The sequence below is a fragment of the Aplidium turbinatum genome, chromosome 14 (genome assembly GCF_918807975.1).
Source record: "Aplidium turbinatum chromosome 14, kaAplTurb1.1, whole genome shotgun sequence".
NCBI lineage: Eukaryota > Metazoa > Chordata > Ascidiacea > Aplousobranchia > Polyclinidae > Aplidium > Aplidium turbinatum.
In genome coordinates this window covers 7,908,108-7,928,602 of record NC_137485.1, presented here as the reverse complement: position 1 = coordinate 7,928,602, position 20,495 = coordinate 7,908,108, and the positions used below count along the sequence as shown (strand labels likewise).

The window sequence follows — 20,495 nt, the reverse complement described above, 5'->3', positions numbered from 1 at the left end:
CCGCCATTTTCAAGTTTTCGAGATAAACAACTTTTTGTGTTTATGGCTGTAAAATTACAAAGATAAAACACTCGAAGTTGACTTTTGGAAGGCTGGAGTGGACAACCAAACAAAATTTTTAAGAATTAAATTTGAGCCAAGTTTTTGTTTGTTTATTAAAACATGGCGTATATTTGGTTTTGCCAGATAACTAATTATAAAAAAAGTATTAGGTTTGTATGATAAAACCTAATAAATACTCTCGATGTTGATTTTAACCGCTTTATTGGCTTATTTAGTGCTATGTTTTTGTATGATAAAGCCTCATATAAGATAAATGTTGGCTTTGACCACATTATGTTTGCTTTGTAAGCCTAGATCAAACCTAAAGTACCGGTAAGCCTCTGGATTTCTCCCAGAACTGTGTATCATTTCGTCACTGTAATATCTAGATGACTTTGCTGATACAGTAGAATTCGCCTACAACGGCACCTCTAGGGGATTTGCAAAAACTGACGTTATAGCCGAATTGACGTTATAGACGAACTACCGCAAACTATTCCAAAACTGTCTTTTGATTAATCATCGACATTTTCAAAGTTGTGCTTTCGCTTTTTTTTAGTTTTGGATTGCATCCTGCTTCAAACTCAGACATTATCTTTTCTTTATTGCGTAAGATTGTGAAAAATTATGCCACGTGATAGTTTTTCACGCGGGAAAAAAAAGTTAATTAGTTTATACAGTACTGTACGTACAACTGTTGCTTTGAGTTGTTTAAAGGTCAGCTGTAGAGCTGCTTTTGACTCGTGATAGTTTTTCACGCGGGAAAAAAGGTAATTCAGTTAATTAAAGTCCCTGCTGCGAACGACGTAGCAAAATAAAGGAAAGACATTTTAAAAGCAGCAGCGCTAACTGGATTAAAAGACTGACCGTTCGTGGTGAAGGTGATGGCTTAAAGTGACGTTATAAACGAACAAAAGACGTCTGGGGACCAATAAAGAGTGCTGTTACATGCGAATTGACGTTATAGGCGATGCTGTTGTAGCCGAACTACAATGTACGTAAAAGATAGGAATTCTGCCGGGACCGAGCGAAATGTGACGTAATAGGCGAATTGACGTCATAAACGAAGCCGTTATAGGCGAATTCTACTGTATCACAGAAGCCTGCTAGGTTAAAGGCTATCGCCGACTCAAAATTAGTTGCTGGTAGCCTACTTAATGACCATGCCTTCATTTAAGGCAGAGGTGACGAACCTGCCGCCCCCGGGCCGCATGCGGCCCGTCAAAGAGTTTTATGAGGCTCGGAAAACGATTTGACAATCGCTCATTCATTAAAGATAAAAGACATCTCAAAGCTGTTTGATGCATTCACTGGTACACCTTTCCTTTGCTATTTTCTTGCCCTAAACACTAACTATCAAACTTTAAAATTGGAAAATAGGAAAGCTATAATAGGCAAAGTTGTGAAAACATTATTTACCAACTTTACCTTGTATTTTTGGTCGATTCCAATCTATGACATCATAAAATTTTGATAAGCGCTAAGTTGGCCCGCGACCGCAAAAAGGTTTGTCACCCCTGATTTAAGGCTACCGTACTACATTGGCTCATTAGCTACACAGCATCTGGGACGGTTGATTAAAAATGACCAAACACACTGAGCAGCGCACTCCCGGGCCTCTGCTTTAAAATCTTAATAATCATATGCAAGCTAAGTTATTTAGCGTACCGTAAAGTCAACTAAGCCATCAGTACACCAGTAGGCTACGAAAAATGAAACTGATCGGCGAGACGTAAATGATACGGCATTTAATGAAAAGGAAAGCTAGTGTGTTCGGATGGACATTTTTAGGCTAGCCTACATAATTAAGCTTACTTAGTGCTTGACAACATTTTCGCCCAATCTACTTTATCAAACGCTTTTAAATCCGCTTCATGCAACTCAAGAGATGTAAGATGTTGTGAAATAGCCTGCTGCAATTGCTTCTGAAATTATGGCTGTCACGTGACGATATCCTGTTACGTGATTGGAGTAGATGAATATGTTAGGTTTCAGAAAATTATTCTTGCACAGATTAGAATATGTTAGGTTTTACCCACCAATTATCTCGAAAACCATACTACATTGGGGCACAAATTTTTGTCAGGAGATGCATGAAGTCTTTAAACGTCGAAAAATGCAAAAAAGTCATTTTCGACAAAATGGCGGATATTAGGTCTACCAAAATCACGGGAGAGCTACCAGGGGTGAATTTCCCTTTTGGTCATGCCACTTTAAAATTTAAAATAATATGTAGGCCTAATTATGATCTACAAATCAAATTAATACACGACCCCAGATGATGCAATGTCAGAGTCTTAACACTGTTAATTCAAGATGAAAAAACTAGCGGTTTTCGATGTTAAATTTCTACCATACGTAATTTGATGTTAAAAAAATTCGTGTACGACAAGTTTTTTCAAGTTACAAGATAGAGTTTAGAAAGTCAAAAGCATTTCTTGAATGATCAGTGTGGATTGGAGATGAAACGTCAACGTGGATTGAAGATGAAACATCAGAGAGGATTGGATATTTTGTGGTCGAATTGCATGTTTCGTACTCGCATGAACAAAGACTTGTGCATTTTATGGATTTTTTCTTACAGGAACATCGAGAGCCACAAGTACACTGACAAAACGGAACAAGCTGATTTGCATCATTATGTTTCCAACCCCAAGCTAAAGGAGAAGGTAGTTGCTGAACATTTACGAGGCTTGATTTCCGTATTTCAGCTTGATGTATCGCTCTGCGTGTATGTTGCATCAGAGCAGCTGACGTTGGTGGCAGCTTTTCAATAGTGCAACCATTGGCAAACATCATATAACGGCATTCGTCTACATTCGTGATAGTAGGACCATTGCCATAAAGAGCTATGACATACTTTTGTATGTCATTTATAGAACTAGGTGAGCTTGAGAAATTCAGAGAGTTAAATAAGCCACACATTGCGGTAAGATTAAGCATCCAACAATCCCAAGCCTTTTTTTCCAAAGACGAAACAGTATCACAGATTGTGATAGCATAAAACAAAGGTAAAATCATCGGAGATTGAGGTGAAGATGAAACAATATCATGGATTGGAATGAAGCGAGTTTTTTCTCCAACTCCAAATTCAACCCATAGTTTACAGATTTCTAACTTGTCAAAACACGAAATTGCAATAATTACTACATCAGTATCTACTGTTTTGACTATGGCATCGGATTTTCCATATTTCACATGGAGATACATACGGGTGTCTGCCTCTTCGTGATCACATGGGGAAACCTCAGACATGTCCAATGTTTGATTGTTGACAGCTGTATCTAACGATGTTACAACAATCGTAAACAAGTTTGGATCGACTGAAGTTATCACAGCTTGTTGAACCAGTTGATATAACGCAGTTTTGTTGCAATCATTTCCCAAAAACTCAGACCAGTTGAGAGGAAGACGAGTATTACTTGTGACAGCCACGTAACATCCAGACCCTGTTTCTTGCAGAAGATAAGCCTCAAATAGCTACTGCTATCACAGAACATGCCAGCAGTGTGATATCAGCCGATTATGAAGTAGTGAAAGAATCTGCCTCGAAAACCGATCACTACGTCCTTGATGGAGGGTTCTTGTTGCATCGAGTGCCATTGAAACTGGAGACAGTTATGGGTCTATTGCACAGTCGTATGCAGATTTTACCATTCGTCATTATCGCTTAGCAACGGTGGTCTTTGATGGATATGGTGGTCCGTCTATCAAAGACAATACCCATCAAAGACGCGGCATGAACGTCCACCCGGTTGTTCACTTTACTGTAGACACCAAGTTCATTGGAAAGAAGGAGCAGTTCTTGCCTCGAGCTTCCAACAAGGAAGGATTAATTTCTGCTCAACTGAGGAATAGAAGCTGCAATGTGATGAACGCTCCAGGTGATGAACATGTTGACATCGTTAAGACGGCAGATGGACAGCCCTCATCGACATAGTACGACTTTAATTGGTGAAGACACGGACGTTTTAATATTGATACTACGCTATGCTTACACTGACCCAGACATTAAAGACCTCTACTTCCGCTCCGAAAAGGCTTACGCAACCAAGATACACGACATCAACAAACTCAAAGCAATCATCGGACTAGACATAATTATGCTTACAGCTCCTCTTCATTCATGCATTCACCGGTTGTGATTCAACGTCAAGGATATTTGGTATCGGGAAGAAGACGCTTTCAAGAAACTAGTGAAATGTCAACCAATAATCAAAGAATGTGCAAATTTCTTTATTCTCCCAAATCAGACAGACCACATCATTAAGGATCTTGGAAACAAAGCTATGACCGTTATGTTTGGCAACGATGGCAGTAGTAACCTAGAAACACAGCGTGACAGCGATACAATACATTGGTCAAGAAAATTAAAACAGCCAAATCCTTTGTTCACCCTGAACGTTTGCCACCTACATCATCCTTTACCAAATTCCACTGCCTCAGAGTTTACTACCAGATTATGGTCAGGATGAGTAGGCTACTGACGATGGTATGGATGCTCTAGACTGGGGATGAAAAGTAGACAATAATCAGATGGTTCCAATCATGACGGACATGAAAGCTGCCCCGGACAACCTACTGAAAATAATCACTGCAATTGCAAATCGTGTTCACCTCACTGTAGTTGCCGGAGATATGTGCTACCATACCATGCTGGATGTGGACCATGCCAAACTGGTTCATGTGTCCATACAGCAATCACATAATTACAGACGATGACATCGAGAGTGACAGCGATGAGCATTAGTAATACTTGATCCATTTGCTTTCTTTACGCTGATTATGTCAAGAGTCTACATGACCACATCGTATGAGCTCTTTATGCCTGCTCAGTTAACCCAAATCATAGCATTTTTTCACATATAAACTAGGTGGGCAATTGCCCACCTAGTCCCTTTGCTTGCCCCCCTAGCCCTTTCTTTGCCCCCCTAGTTTGAAACTAGATGGGCAATTTTTAAGACCTAATTTTTGTTTAAGTTAGATCCAAGTTGAAGAATGAACAGCTAAATCAGTGGTTCTCAACCTTTTTTTGGCTGTTACCCTAATCTCCACCCTGAAGTGAGCCAATTACCTCCACGATCAATTTTCAAAAACAAAAGTGTTTATTGCTATGTATTTCAAAGGGCTAACTATGACAATCAAAATACAATACAATGCTGAATAAAACATAACGATGCGTGGTAAACATTCAATGCGAAGGTTGGACCTGGACTTCAGCCGCCAGCTTTGTGATCCTTGGCTTTGTGGTAGGCTACTGAGGGCGATTCTTGTGTCGCTTTTGACATCCAGGCGATTGCGCTTCTTTGTCTTCATTTCCAAGACAGTTGAAAACCTTTGTTCACAGCGATATGTTGTTGAAAAAGATGTCAGGATATTTAATGCAGTGTCACTAATGTTGGTGCGTCCTGAAGTCTGCCAAACCAGAAGGGTTCCAATCCAAGCCTTTCCCCTTGAAATCAAGTTTCAACGCTTCGTTCATTCGAAGAGTGTTAAATTCTTCTTTGGCAGGAAAGTCGTCATCATCCACCTGGCTGTTATCACATGTGAAGGACTCAGTGCAACATTGGAGACTAGGCGTGTCCAAATTCGGAAAGTAGTTGGCCAATGTCCATCTTCTTGGCTTGCTGGCCTAAGTGGTCAGCTATGTTCTCCTTCAACGCCGCTGTCAACTCAAGTCCAGCATTGCCTTCGAAGTAGATGTCAAGCGTCTGAAACTGCACCACTGTGCCTCTTCCAACTTGCTTGTTCCACAATTTAACCTTCGCGATAAATGCAGCTACGGCTACTTTGGTGTCGATCACTGTTACATTCTTGCCTTGAATTAAAAGATTGCCTTTGTTGAATTCACCAAAAATATCAGCCAGGTAGCACAGCTGGGAAATCCACTGTTGGTTAGGGAAATATTCAGCCAAGTCGGACTTCTTTTCTATCAGAAAAACATGGACAGCCTTACGAAGTTCGACCAGGCGGGTTATTACTTTGCAACGAGACAGCCATTGTAGCCTACTTCTGTGTGGTACAGTCAGGCCCGGATTTAGGGGGAGGGGCAGAGGGTGCAGGTGCCCCGGGCCCCCCGACTTTTAAAGAGCCCCCTACGTGGAAAAAATGTGATTTTGTGTTATTTGTTTTCTTTCAGCCTTTGACGTCCCTGCAAAATGCTGTGCAGTGCTGCGGCGGCGGCGCGAAAATTTTTTTTGCATGGGGGCCCCCCGATCTAAAATTGCCCCGGGCCCCCCATCAGCTAAATCCGGTCCTGGGTACAGTAATGCTTCGTATCTTTCTCCCATCTTCTTGTACAGTTCCTTGAAGACGCCTGTTCAATTCTTTCGCTTTTATAAAGTTCACAACCTTCACTTGATTCACTGTTTCCAAATCGGGTCTTGTTACCCACCAAAAATAAGCAAATTACCCCCGGGGTTAATTACCCCCAGGTTGGGAACCACTGAGCTAAATGGAAAGCTTGAGCATACATTTAGAACTTATGAGCCTACCTTTGACCTTACTTATAATATCCTTAATGTTCCATTCAAGCAGATTAATTATCAATTTGTGTTGTGAGTACCTCAAACTTTGTATGAGATTCTAAATGTCTGAATTACTGAAGTTTGTTTCCTGATTTTCATCAAAATAAAATACCAGCTCTTTAGAATCATCTAATTCTGCAAAGATTCAACTCATTATAATATTTTAGCAGTTGTGTTTCATTGGCTATTATCATAGTTGTTTCTGTTTACTTTAGTACAAGAGACCTCTGGAACTAAATGTTGCTAGGTTAAATTTTATTACATTCCCAGTAAACATATTTCCTTGGCCCAACGTTGGCTGACGGTTGTTCGGGTTGGCTGAAGGTAGTGTAGTTTTGCCAACTTTTGAAATATTTTAATTGAAGATACCTTCGAAGAATTGTTTAAGTTTGCTTCATGGTATTCCTTTTACAGTTATAATGGGACAAGGAAAACGCAAAAAAACTTACAATTAGGAAGTCGTTCTTGCCAATGTTGGTGTGCAGTTGTACAGAACGTTGGGCCAACGTCATTATTTGCGGGCGTACTACGGTAATATGGACTATATGCTATATATGGACTACGTTACTCTACAATGCAGAAACATGGACACTGTCATCACAGATGGTTAAACGACTTGAGGCATTTGAAATGTGGATTTATAGAAGAATGCTTAAAATTTCATGGAAGGATAAAATCACAAACAAAGATGTACTATCCAGAATACAAACCAACATGGAAGTTCTACAAACAATTAAATCAAGAAAATGAAATATTTTGGCCACATGATTCGCAATAATTCTATTCAAAGACAACTACTAGAAGGAAAAATGAAAGGCAAACGAAATAGGGGCAGACCACCAAGAACTTGGACTAATGATATTGAAGACTGGTCAGGACTTAACTACAAAACTGCAGTAGAAAAATCTTACAACAGAGAAACTTGGCGTCTCATTGCCTCCAACCCTCGACGAGAGGAAGGAACTTAATGATGATGACTACGGTAACCCCTCAGTTTTTTTACGTTGGCCCAAAGATTTTAAAATAAGTTGGCCCAACTGCGACGAATGGTGCAAGATACGTTGGGTCAACAGAGGAGCACTAATTTATCAACTATCACATTATGTTGGGCCGAGGTACAATGTTTGCTGGGTTATTATTTACAAAATATTGTGGACGGGGATGAATATCTGATTATGGGTCTCAAAAGAATCAATTATGGGTCTCAAAAGTTTAGTCTAGGTATAATATGCCTTTTTACCCACGACTTTTCTGAAAAATCTACATTTTTAAGCTTACATGTTTTACGCTCGGGAAAAAATGCCCTTTTCCCACCATTTACGCGCGAAAAATGCCCTTTTTAACACAACTCTCGCACTAAAAGTGCCCTTTTTTGAAAATTTGCCCACCTAGTCCCAATTTGTGAAAAGATGCTATGACCCAAATATATATAGAAATCCCTGTGATAGAAATTTACCGGGTTTTTTAATAAACAATACATTGTTATTGTACATTTTTAATTGTTTTGGCAGCCATCTTGGATTGCCATATTGAATTTATAGTCTATCAGATAATTTAACAATTTTAAGAATGGTCTCATTGACTTCACAAGGTATAAAAACCTAGATACAGTAGAATTCGCCTATAACGGCTTCGTTTATAACGTCAATTCGCCTATAACGTCACATTTCGCTCGGTCCCGGCAGAATTCCTATCTTTTACATACATTGTAGTTCGGCTACAACAGCATCGCCTATAACGTCAATTTGCGTGTAACAGCGCCCTTTATTAGTCCCCAGACGTCTTTTGTTCGTTTATAACGTCACTTTAAGCCAGAGGCGTGCAACATACGGCCCGCGGGCCAGAGCACGGCCCGCGGTATCCATTTACGTGGCCCTCACATTCTTCATCAAGTAGCCCATTATTTTTAAATACTTTTCACTGTTAGATCGGAGGATGTTGTTATTTGTTAACATATTTCCTCATTTCAAGCAAAACTACAACTCTTTCGATCTCAGTTGAGCAAAGCATCCCTGACTCACTTTCCTTTTCTGGAAAGTAGAAGCGTTCAAATTCAAGACTGTGAAAAATATGTTGGAATGGTTGAAAAGTTAACTTCGGCATTTGAAACTCGCTTTGAAAATTTTCGAAAACACAATGTCGACTTTCAACTTTTTGCTCATCCATTTGACCTGATTGTGGAGAATATTCCATCTAGCTTTCAATTAGAAATACTAGAATTGCAAGCAAACGTCGATCTCAAACGAGCCTACAATGAAAATGATTTGCTTACTTTTTACAGAAGCTACGTGTACGGAAATTACACAAATCTAGAAAATCACGCGAGAAAAATGATCTCTCTTTTCGGAAGCACATACTGCTGTGAGCAGTTCTTTTCAAAAATAAAGCTGTTCAAGACAAAATGCAGGAATCAGCTGACAAATGAGCACTTGTCAAGTCAACTTCGAGTTGCCACTTCTTCCGTCAAAGCTGACATTGGCAAGATATCTGGACAGAGAAGATATCAGACATCTCATTAATCACTCACTCAATGTGTAACTTGATTGTGTGTACTTTTCCATTAAATAAATTGTTCGTTTAAATTCATGTGTTTTTCGATAGACTGGCCCTCAGCATCATTATAATTGTACGTTGTGGCCCATTGCGATAAACAGTTGCACGCCCCTGCTTTAAGCCATCACCTTCACCACGAACGGTCAGTCTTTTAATCCAATTAGCGCTGCTGCTTGCAAAATGTCTTCCATTTATTTTGCTACGTCGTTCTCAGCAGGGACTTTAACTGATTAACCTTTTTCCCGCGTGAAAAACTATCACGTGTAAAAAGCAGCTCTACAGCTGACCTTTAAACAACTCAAAGCAACAGTTGTACGTGCAGTACTGTATAAACTAATTAACTTTTTTTTTCCCGCGTGAAAAACTATTACGTGTAAAAAGCAGCTCTACACTCTAGTCTACAGGTGTGTCAAATCCGTGTCAAAGCCGAAACAGCTCAAGATCAATGCCTTTTTCGCTAATAAACAATGAACTTCTCTACTACTGTATGTAACGAGCTGTAGCCTATTGCGCAAATTTCCTGTACCTTTCGCTGTAGGTTATTTTTTTAAACAATTTCTTTGTTTACTGTATTTTCTGCGTGCCTTTTGTCAGTTTGGTGGTACCGGTAGGCTACACAGTAACCCTGATTGGATTATACACCTCTTTCTTTAATCAAAAGACAGTTGTGGAATAGTTTGCGGTAGTTCGTCTATAACGTCAATTCGGCTATAACGTCAGTTTTTGCAAATCCCCTAGAGGTGCCGTTATAGGCGAATTCTACTGTATAGACACCAAAACTACACGTTTTGGTCATATGATAACCTAGTTATGGTCAATTTACTGTTATTTTAATGGTTTGGCGGCCATCTTGGTTTGCCATATTGAATTTATAGGCTATCAGATAATTCAACAATTCTGAAAATAGTCTCATTGACTTCACAGGGTATAAAAACCTAGATATAGACACCAAAACTACATGTTTTGGTCATATGATGACCTAGTTATGGTCAATTTACTATGTTATTTTAATGGTTTGGCGGCCATCTTGGATGGCCATATTGATTTTATAGGCTATCAGATAATTCAACAATTCTGACAATAGTCTCATTGACTTCACAGGGTATAAAAACTTAGATATAGACACCAAAACTACATGTTTTGGACATATGATGACCGAGTTATGGTCAATTTACTGTTTTGTTCAATGGTTTGGCGGCCATCTTGGAAGCTATCTTGAAAATAACCACTTTCCGGAAGTTGGATTCCTTAAGATTTTGAATATGTTAGTACTGACACTCAACACTAATCAAATCAGTTGAAAAACCATTGGTAACTATTGTAACCAAAAAAGTAACACCAACAACAAACAAGCGACTACAATAAGAAAAAAACAAGCAAAAAATTAATACATGACGTCACAATGACGTCATTAATAACATAATTTTGTGTCATTTTTATCTCGTGCATTTTTTAGAGGCAGTCAGTCCAAATGTAAAAAAATAACGTATCTAATTGCATAAAAATGCGTGAAAAGAGCTCAAAATTGATTTGGGGGAAATCCCCGATTTGGGGGTGATTACGTGACCCAAAAAGTTGCGGCACCCACTAAAATTGAAGTTAGATTCATCAACTACAAAAAAATGCAAAAAAACAACGTGTAACACGTTTAGCCTAAAGATGCTCATTTTTGCCCCTAAGGGCCTGCACTATGGCTGTAGTGTGTATGTGTAGTCTATGCCATGCCGAAAGGCATCCCTTTATTGAAATTGTAATTGTAATTTGACATTTTTAGCACTGAGTAATTGTAATGTAATTGAAACATTCAAGGGAGTAATTGTAATTGAACTAAATTAATGTAATTGATCCAACTCTGCACGACACTGATGATTTTTATTAGATAAACAATTATGGTGCTTTTTGTCCCAATGTTCCTTGTTAACATTTTAAAATAAAATTGATACTTCATATTTATGAAATTCAAAATTCAATTTAAATGGCTTTGAAATTGAAAATGAGGCTAAATAGGAAAAATAGGTAGAGGGTGATTACCGGTAACTCAAACCAGCACTACGTAGCATACGTCAATAAAACTGGTGGAAATTATGAATATATAACCTAACAACCAGACGGCATTTAACATAATAACATGAAAATAAACTAAAAATTGCGAACGTTTTCCACCATACTCATGTTAGCCCTTTTCAAGTAACCTACTGACTGATGTTCTTCATAAATTGAAATAATAGATCTGATCTACAGTACGGTACCGGTGCATATACAAAAATTGAAAAAAGAAATGCATAAGAATGAAACGGCAAGGCAGAGGAGAGGCAAAATCATGAAATTGTGAATATAGTTTATTCTATTTATTGGCAAAAAACTAAACACATCCTTAAAAATAAAACTCTTGCACCCTTCTGTCATCTTTAAAAACAGTTTTAAACTAAACTGAATTTTTTAGGTCTAAAACCGTTTAACCCCAACTTTTACAAAAATGCAGCTTGAATTTGGTAATTGGGCCTACGATAACTTGTCAAACACAAAACGTGAGTCAACAAAAAGTTTTACTGAACCATAAATTATGTAAAAAGCAGTCAAACTTTGTCACCATTTTCTGGAAAGTAAATCTTTCTTTATCATATGCAAATAATTCACATTATGTAAAACTCATTGTTATATTTTTTATTCTCTCTGGGAATTTTTGATTTGTCAAAATTATGGTGCTTCAAAAGATTTATCTCTCGATTCGCTATTCAACCACTCCTCGCACCTTATGACTGTTTATCTCTGTTATGAAGTCAAGTTTTTAAAATCATTTCGGTTTTGTTTCTTTTTCTTGATGTTTTTAATTTTCAGTTATCGTATTCACCCTCAGTGAAAAATACAAGATTTTAATGAATAATTAAATCGATTTCGGTAAACGATATCTTGTTAGCCCTATCATTACAATAATAAATAAATAATTTATTCTGGATTTGAATAGCTCTCACATTTAGTTGTGTTGCATCTTATGTGACCTTTTCTTCCTGACTAAAGGTTCTCAACGTATTTCCAATAGAGCACCTCTCAATAGTTATATGAAGCACCGCTGCGCAGTGTTGGGCGCGATGACTCATTTTTCAGTTAAGCGATAACGATAATCGATAAACGAAAAATGCCTAAAGCGATAACGATAAACGATAACTCAAAAAAAAGTTAAGCGATAACAATAAACGAAAAATTATCGCCGATAATGTCCGATAACAATAATTTTTTTTTTCTTGATTAGCGCTGCCCCATCCCATGCAGCACGAACTGTTTTTATCAACATGACGAAAAATCGAACATAATATAGCCTACTGTAAAGGGACAAAACTTTTTGTAAGTTATGCATGAATAGAATCGCAACAGCGGCAGTGGGTATCGAATCTTCAACCTCTTGTTCCAGAATCAAACCACTGAGGTAACCGCCGTGCTTATAATTATACCTACAGATACCAGTTGGATGCGTTTATCAATTGAGTTACACTGCCGCTTACGTGCAGTAGGCAAAATAATTAAATCAAATGAAAATACCATAAAAAATTCCAAACTTTGTATTTTGCTCTCTGCTTAAAGGGCTGTTTACAGCAAAGTCGGCAATAATTGAAAAAATTCCAAAAAACGCAAAATGCTTGAAAATTTATCAGTAATCTTAAGCGTTATTGGTGGTAAAAATGTGCATACTGTGAAATCCATCAAGCTTGTTAAATTAGTCGTGTTTGTTTAATAACATAATTATCGTAATTTACTGATAATTTCAGATAAATTTTTCTGTTTTCTTTGTGAACACCATCATTAAAGCAATGGCAGAACGTTGAGTTGTTGAGATAAGAATTACAATATAAGCACTGTATTATTAGTGGGAATAAAAATATTTGATTGAGCGTTGGCTATGTCGCATAGGTAAATCGTCGTCGTATCCAGGCTTACGCCCGGTGGTTGAAGATTTAGATTAAGTGGACGGGAAGGCAAGGAAGCCAATCTTTATGTCTACCTTCAGGCATGCCTTTAAGTGTCTTGCCCTTTCGATTGCCGTTCCAGCGCTCTCACCACTCGGCTATGCAGCATAGGTAAATGAGAAAGGTTATACTGTATTTAGCATAAATTTACCACGCAACTCGATGCGCCTATTGTTATGCAAAAACTACTACAAGATGCAAAAAGTGTGATGTCGGTCTGCATGTCAAATGCTTCAAGCAATATCATATTCTGCAATGACTTGTTTCAGTGATGGTGGCGCGAAAGACCATGTTTCCGATGTAAAAGCGGCCTCGTATTGCGACACTTTCATAAACCACTTGCCAATTTCTTTCGCTTCGCTTTAAAGGAATCTGTGCCGCCTGTGCGCTTACATTTACTTGTAAAACTCACTCGCGATTGCCGATTGCAGCAAAACAACAAGAGACTTGTTGCATGCATTTCATTGCATTGCGATTTGCAACTCTAAAAATTATTGTGTTGTCAGAGCCGTCGCTGCAGGGGGCGTGCTCCTCCCATGACAACGACCTGTGCACACACACTTCAGGCACTGAAGAAGAACTGGTTTTAATTTAGTTTCATGAACTATAGGTGGCTAGTAAAAATATTACTTTTCATGGTCTTTCCACTTAAAATTTATCGGCGATTAATTATCGACGATAATCAAATATTGCCTTTGGCGATAACGATAAACGATAACTGAAAAAATAATTAAGCGATAACGATAAGCGATAAAAATATATCGCCGATAATGCCCATCACTGCCGCTGCGTACCCAGCCAGCAATGACAACTGGGGCCCTTCTGGGTACCCAAGGGGCAATATATTGGGTCCCATCTGGGCTGTCCGATTGGCTACAAGTTATATTTGTCCGCGGACTCAAGTTTCCATCAAATTGGGCAGCCCAGTTTGAAAATGTTTGAAAAAAAAGCTTCTAAGCGATGTTGAACTGATGTCTTTGGTATCTCGATCTCAGACTGATACCATGCGCCACAGAACGTCACGCCAAAACAGTTCGGGTTCAGAGAGAGAGAGAAAACTTTTATTTTGTCTGTTGCAACAACAGCACGGTACAATTAGCCTATACACAACATGAATAGAATAGCACCATAGCCATCTAGGTACCACAACAGACAGGAAGCAGCAAACGACTATATCAGTCATCGAGTCAGCTGCTTCCCTGTTCTTAATGTGACAAATGTCAAGGATCGGATAATGAGGTAATGAAAGTAGCTTTTCTTCGTAGTTGAAGGAAAGGTGAAAGAAGAAAATGTGTAAAAATGTCTATGTTTATGTTATCTATATTTATCTATGTTAAACATATCTGAACTAATGTGGGAAATTTAACTCAAACTAAATTTTTTTGGTGCAAATGGGCTGCCCATACTGAACTCACATGAGATCTCGCATTAACCCTTGCAATATTATTGGCAGTAGGCTATAACAACAACAGCGGCACCTAGTGAATGGAATAATAGGCCTATCCCGGCAACAACACTTCAACAATCGAAAACTTCACTCTGCCAATCTAGGTAACCGGCCCTGCGTCAAGAGCCTGTACAAGTATGCGAAACTACTAGCAATAACCTATCAAGGCTTTGTCAGTCCGAGGATAAAGATTCAAAACTAACCAAACCAAAACCAACACTGACAAAGTTGTTTTTATACAGCCAATGAAAATATTTTTGTTTTCTAAAAACATTTTTTTTTAAATATTGGGCAACCCACTTGCCACCCATGTTTGCGTGATTTCACAACTGGACTGCCCAAAATCAAGCCACATTAGTGCTCATATTTTCTACTTTCAAACTAAAAGAATAATAAAAAAGTTGAAATAAGGAGATGGGGCTCGGTTTGGGGCAATTAATTAAACAAACATGAAAAAATGGGCTTGTGTTAACCTATTTGTAACCAATAAATACCTCACATGGTGTGCCCATAAGCCCAAGTGCCCACTTGAATTTTACCTGGCCTCAGCTTGCTGGCTGGGTGGGCTACCATCACACTTCACCCTAGCTTACTCGAATTTTTTGTCGTAAACAAGCTTAATCTTAGGTAGGCCTAATTATTTGAGAAGCTATGATAAGTGGACGAGAAGACAAGGAAGCCAATCTTCGTGTCTGCCTTCAGGCATGCCATAAAACGTGTCTAAAGACACAGCTGCATGCTTTTAAGCGGTGTCAAACTGACGTTATTTTGTGCGTTTGTACAAAGGTTTGCATTGCATCTGGTTACTCAATAAAACATTTTTTTGGTAGGCCTAGACTGCATATTTTTTATTCAAAATTGTCAACTAAATTCACTTTTTCATTGCGCGTTTCGGCACCCTTAAAGTAGCCTACATGAAATTGACCAGTCAACGTTGTGTCAACTCCAGTTATTTCGGGATGCGACAAATTCTGGACCGTCATACCCAGGGCCGTTGAGAGGATAATTTGGGCCCAGTACAAATGAAACCCCAAATTAATAGACACTTTTGAGAAAAACGCATTTTATTCAAAGAACATACGGTGGTGCTTCAAGTTCCCGATCCCATTGGAAAGGTTATAACGGGCTCGTAAAATCATCCTGGGCCCGGGTCCAAACGTACACCCTGAACTCCTCTGTCAACGCTGCTGGTGCACACCGAATAGGCATATTTTGTATACTCTCATTTTAAGATGCTGGACATGGTTTTAATCCCGTAGCGCCCTATGTGGCATACATAAAACAAAAAAGTTTGGAAAGTAGATTGAATATTTGTGAAGAAAATGAAACAAAATATAGCCTACTTTTAATTGACCCTCTATAGCCCAATGTTGCAAATTTGCAACAAATTGTATAGCTAAATATTCTGTGTTGGTCGTACCACACCTTTTTGAAGAAAAATTGTGAATGTTTGAGTTTTTTCTTGGGCGCTAAACGGAGTTAAAGAACAAGAAGCAAGATCACTTCGATGTTTGAACTTTTGGTGATTTCTGCATTCTGACATTGTTATTTCTCTGGTTTCGAATGCATAACAGAACGAAACCTCTTGACATTCGAAACGGAACTAATCGAAATTCTTCACTAAGAAAATTATTTCGATCGCCCCGATAGCTCAGTTGGTTAGCGCGTGACTTCGTGAACGAAGAAGCTTCAACATCAAGCGGCGCTGGTTCGACTCTCGGGGTGTGCGGCCGTGCGCTTGAGCAACGCATTCTAATTACCGGTCTCCATTCAGCAGCACCTAATGGATGGAATAATTCTCCAGCAACAACACTTCAACAATCGGAAAACTTCACTCTGTCAATCTCGGTAACCGGCCTTGCGTCAAGAGCCTCTACAATTATGCGACACTATCAGGAATAACCTATCAAGCCTTTGTCAGTCAGAGGATAAAGATTCAAAGCCAAACCAAACCTATTTTGAAACAAAAACAGGGCAAGAAATTTGTCTCGAAGCGGAAGATTTCAAAATATTTTTGTTTCGAGCCCTACTATTGATTTCACTGTGATGATCAGACACAAAAGCACAATGAACTAAATTACACTTACAATCACGCACAGAAAATTTACAATGGTAGGCAACATGTTTTGCTGATGCAATTAATTACGTTACACAGCTGCTGGTATAAAGTGATTTCGACAAAAACAAAAATTCAGTTTTCAAATCACAATCTTCTTTTGATTTGCAATGAATGTTTATGATAGAGAGAAAGTTTTTCAATGCCCGACACCAGTGACGTAGCCTAGCTACAAAGAAAATTTTAGGGGTGCAAAAGCGACTTTTGGCGAGGCAAACATCATTCAACATGAATTATAATAGTACTAAAATGTTGTAATGGTTTTAAAATATATTTTTATTGGCTGGGGGAAAGATATCTTTGGGAGCCCGACTGTCCTCCCAACGTCCGTCACATACTCCAAACTGCAGTAGGCCCCACTCTAAAACAGTCAGGTTAAAAGTAGGCCACTGCAGTTTCGTTCAATGAAAAACTTTCTCTTTGCCATATTCAAGTTCTATACCACAAGTCAATTCAATCAAATGTTTCAATGGCAAAATTTTATTTTATTGGGTTCTTTTCATTTTAACAACTCATTTCAGTTAAAATTCACCACAGGCAATGCTCATTTGCTCAATTGTCGCATTAGCCTGGTCGTTTGTAGGCTACTATTTATGCAAGCTCAAATTCGCAGAGAGGAATAGCAGTCGCGGCAGAACCGCTATTCCACATTCCTTTAGTTGGAAAATTTGGACGAATTGGCACTTGGATTCCCATTTTCGTAAAACGTGACTCTGATAATGGATAAGAAGGATGCCATGACGTAAAAGCTGTTGATCCATTCCGTAAAATAGCTCTTCCGCCCTAAATTTTAAACAAGTTAAATTTTTGCAACTGAGGATCCCAAACTTTTGTAATAAGTAAGAGATTTAGTAGATTGAAGGTAGGCTAGCTACCGAATTAAAACTTTGTTTGGTATTGGTTGATCCGAAGAATCGTTATGATCAGACGAAGAAAGCTCCAAGGGTTTAGATTATTTTTGCTTGATCTTGCCGTTTCTTCGTTTACAAAGTTACAGTAAGTCCAAACTTTGTTATATATCTAAGCTGTCAAGGCGCCATGTAGTTCAGTTGGTTTAGGTCTCCATTTAGCGGCATCTAGTGGATGGACTAATTCAAAGACAACAAGCGGGAATTTTTGCTCAACAACAAGCAGAAGCTTCACTCTGTCAATCTCGATGACCGGACATGCGTCAGTGGTTCAAAGCCTTTACAAGTATGCAAAACTACCAGGAAGCTTGCAAAGCTTTCTCAGTTCGAAAATAAAAGTGTCTACAATCCTTCAATTAAATCAACGTAATGCTAACCTGATATCGCATTCCCAACCATATTCCAATATGAAGGGCTGTCGGCGCTTCAAATTCGAGACTCCACGTTGTTTTGACGTAGTTAAAAACAGCATCGTACACTTTTCGTGTTGGAATTTCGGCCAATAAACCTCCCTGGAAAGAACATAATGCTCCTGCTTGTGCAAAGTCAAATCTGGAGCCAACTCTGAAAGGCAACATGTAGCAAATTCTTCCAACCACAACTCCACCAGAACATTGAGCTAAATCTAAAACAATAAGAAATTTAATATAGCTAACTGTCGCAGTTCTTCCTGGCTGTGTTTTGTAAGAGATCAAACCCTTCGCATGAATGTTTCTGCTGGTCTTCCTTGATTTTGTTTGCCTTTGATCAGTTTTGATACCGTTATAGTAGAGTTTCATTATATCTGAGTTTATTGGATGGCGTATTCTATGTCCCGAGGATAAAAGTGCGAGGATAAATGATTCAAAACCAAACATATAGCTTATGACTAAGCCTATCATACAACGTGATTTTACGAAGCTAAGACAAGAGTGGGCTAAATGTTTTTTATAACAATCTACAACACTGTCGTCTATAATTAAATTTGCCTTTCAGTTCTTGTCTAATTTCCTCTTCAAAAGCATCGATTGCCATAGTATGTCCCTTCTCCCCCTTTGCTCCTTTTATTCCAGCAATTCCGGCTTTTCCAGGTAACCCAACATCACCCTTTTCACCCTTGAATGGAGTTGCAGCTTGCTCATCACAGACAGTGGTAACTTGCTGTCTGCACTGTTGCGGATAAACCAATTGACAAAAGCAAAAAAAAACTATGACAGCAAAAAATATATTCATATTTAATTGAATTTAATCGATGGGGATCTACAATAAATAATAAATTAACTTTTACTGTATTAATAGTAGGCCTACTGTAAACTGTTTGACTTGCAATTCTTTCCCAAGAATTGGAATGTGTATTTGTAGGCCTATATAGAATATGTCTAAGCCATAGATTGACATACAAACAATTGTGCTAAAGTTTGCTAGCCACTTCAAAAGTCAACCGGTAGGCTAGAGCGAATAGCCTCAAACGGTTTTGTGAACAACTGAATACAAACTATTCGATTCTATCAACTTACACGTTTACTTGTTTACCCACTCTGGATGCTGTAGGCCAGTGATTCTGAACCTTTTTTGGCCCATGGACCATATTTAAAAGAACAAATATCCGATGGACCACTTTGCTATGTTGACGCCTCATTAACCCCACTAGTCGATACTGTATTGCACATAAGTCAGAAAACTCAAGAGCGTGTTCAATCTTAGTCCTTAATTTTATTTTATTATTATTATTTTTTTTCATTGCTGGCGCAAACATGTAGAAAACTTCAAAGTACACACACGAATTTGGCACCAACAAAAGGAAAAGATGACAAAACTAAAAGGTTTAAAATATCCATCAATAAAACAGTGTTTGAAAAACATAATCTTAAAAATGCACAGCCACCAAACCTAGAAAAGACAGCGAAAAAAAAAAACTTTTATTTGGTCGATTGTAAAATAGACCTACAATTAACACTTGCAAGAGCAACAATGGCGATTTAACACAAAAGAAATTAAACAAGTGACAAGTTTCCCGAAGTTTTTACATTGAGAGCAGTGCTTCCACTTTTACAAAGCCAGATTACCACTTGTATTATACCACATTTGTCCTCAGATTACCACATTTTTTACTGTGATTTTCTTCCCGATTTTAACCGTATTTCGACTTACTTTTACATTAACAAAGTAGGTATTTTTACCCACTTGTTGCCATGGTTACAACCAGGGGTTGCCAGAGTTAGGATTAAAGTTAGTAAGGGTTAAGGTAAGGGCTAGACTTAGGAATAAGGTTAGGATTTTGATCTTTATCAAGACCTAAAAAAAAATTCCAAAATGCGAGTTTTTGTTTTCAACAGCTTTAAACTTTTCTTAAATTAGGACATTATTTCTTATCTGGTAACGCTATTATTTGGCTATATTTACACTATATAGTGTAAAATAAGGTCTAAAACAACTACTCAGTTCATTAATAGTACCGGTTATTAACAGTTAATAAAACGTCCGAAATAAGTAAGCAAAGTAGGCTACTGTACTTGACACCGCAGCTAGAATCTGAAAGACATCTTGACTATGAATATGATCACATGGTCACCCTACGTTCAAAGTCAAAAGTCAGAACGCATTTCAAAATCAAAGCGAAAACAGCGGAATATGCTAGTCGCATGATCAGTGCTGTATTCGTAAAAAAAGCACAGGGTATACTGTCAGATTTGCCAAAATGATAAATAATACACAACTTTCAAAATGCTAATCTTTATTCTACCAAAACATCGTTTACCCCACTTTGTCTAGGAGCTTCTCCATGTGGGGTGGCTGCGGGAAATCCTAGATAGGCCATCCCAGACACGGACACGGGTCTTGCTACCGGAACCCAATGTCACCGCAGTTCATTGGGAGACGATCATCATAGATCCGCCGCCAATGTGTGAAACTGGGCAGGAGGCTTCCAACTCTACCAAGCCTGCTCCCTTTAGGCCTACC

General features: G+C 38.5%; 1 protein-coding gene across 1 annotated transcript; it reads right to left on the bottom strand.

The window, feature by feature from the left end:
- Positions 1-17,184: 17,184 nt before the first annotated feature.
- LOC145782859 (uncharacterized) lies at positions 17,185-19,122 on the bottom strand. Its single transcript, XM_082594625.1, has 4 exons — positions 19,102-19,122; positions 18,524-18,704; positions 17,933-18,180; positions 17,185-17,430 (listed from the first exon to the last, which is right to left on the bottom strand). Exons 1-4 carry the CDS (start codon positions 19,120-19,122, stop codon positions 17,239-17,241), a joined length of 642 nt encoding a protein of 213 aa, XP_082450751.1. The 3' UTR covers positions 17,185-17,238.
- Between the last annotated feature and the right edge of the window lie 1,373 nt (positions 19,123-20,495).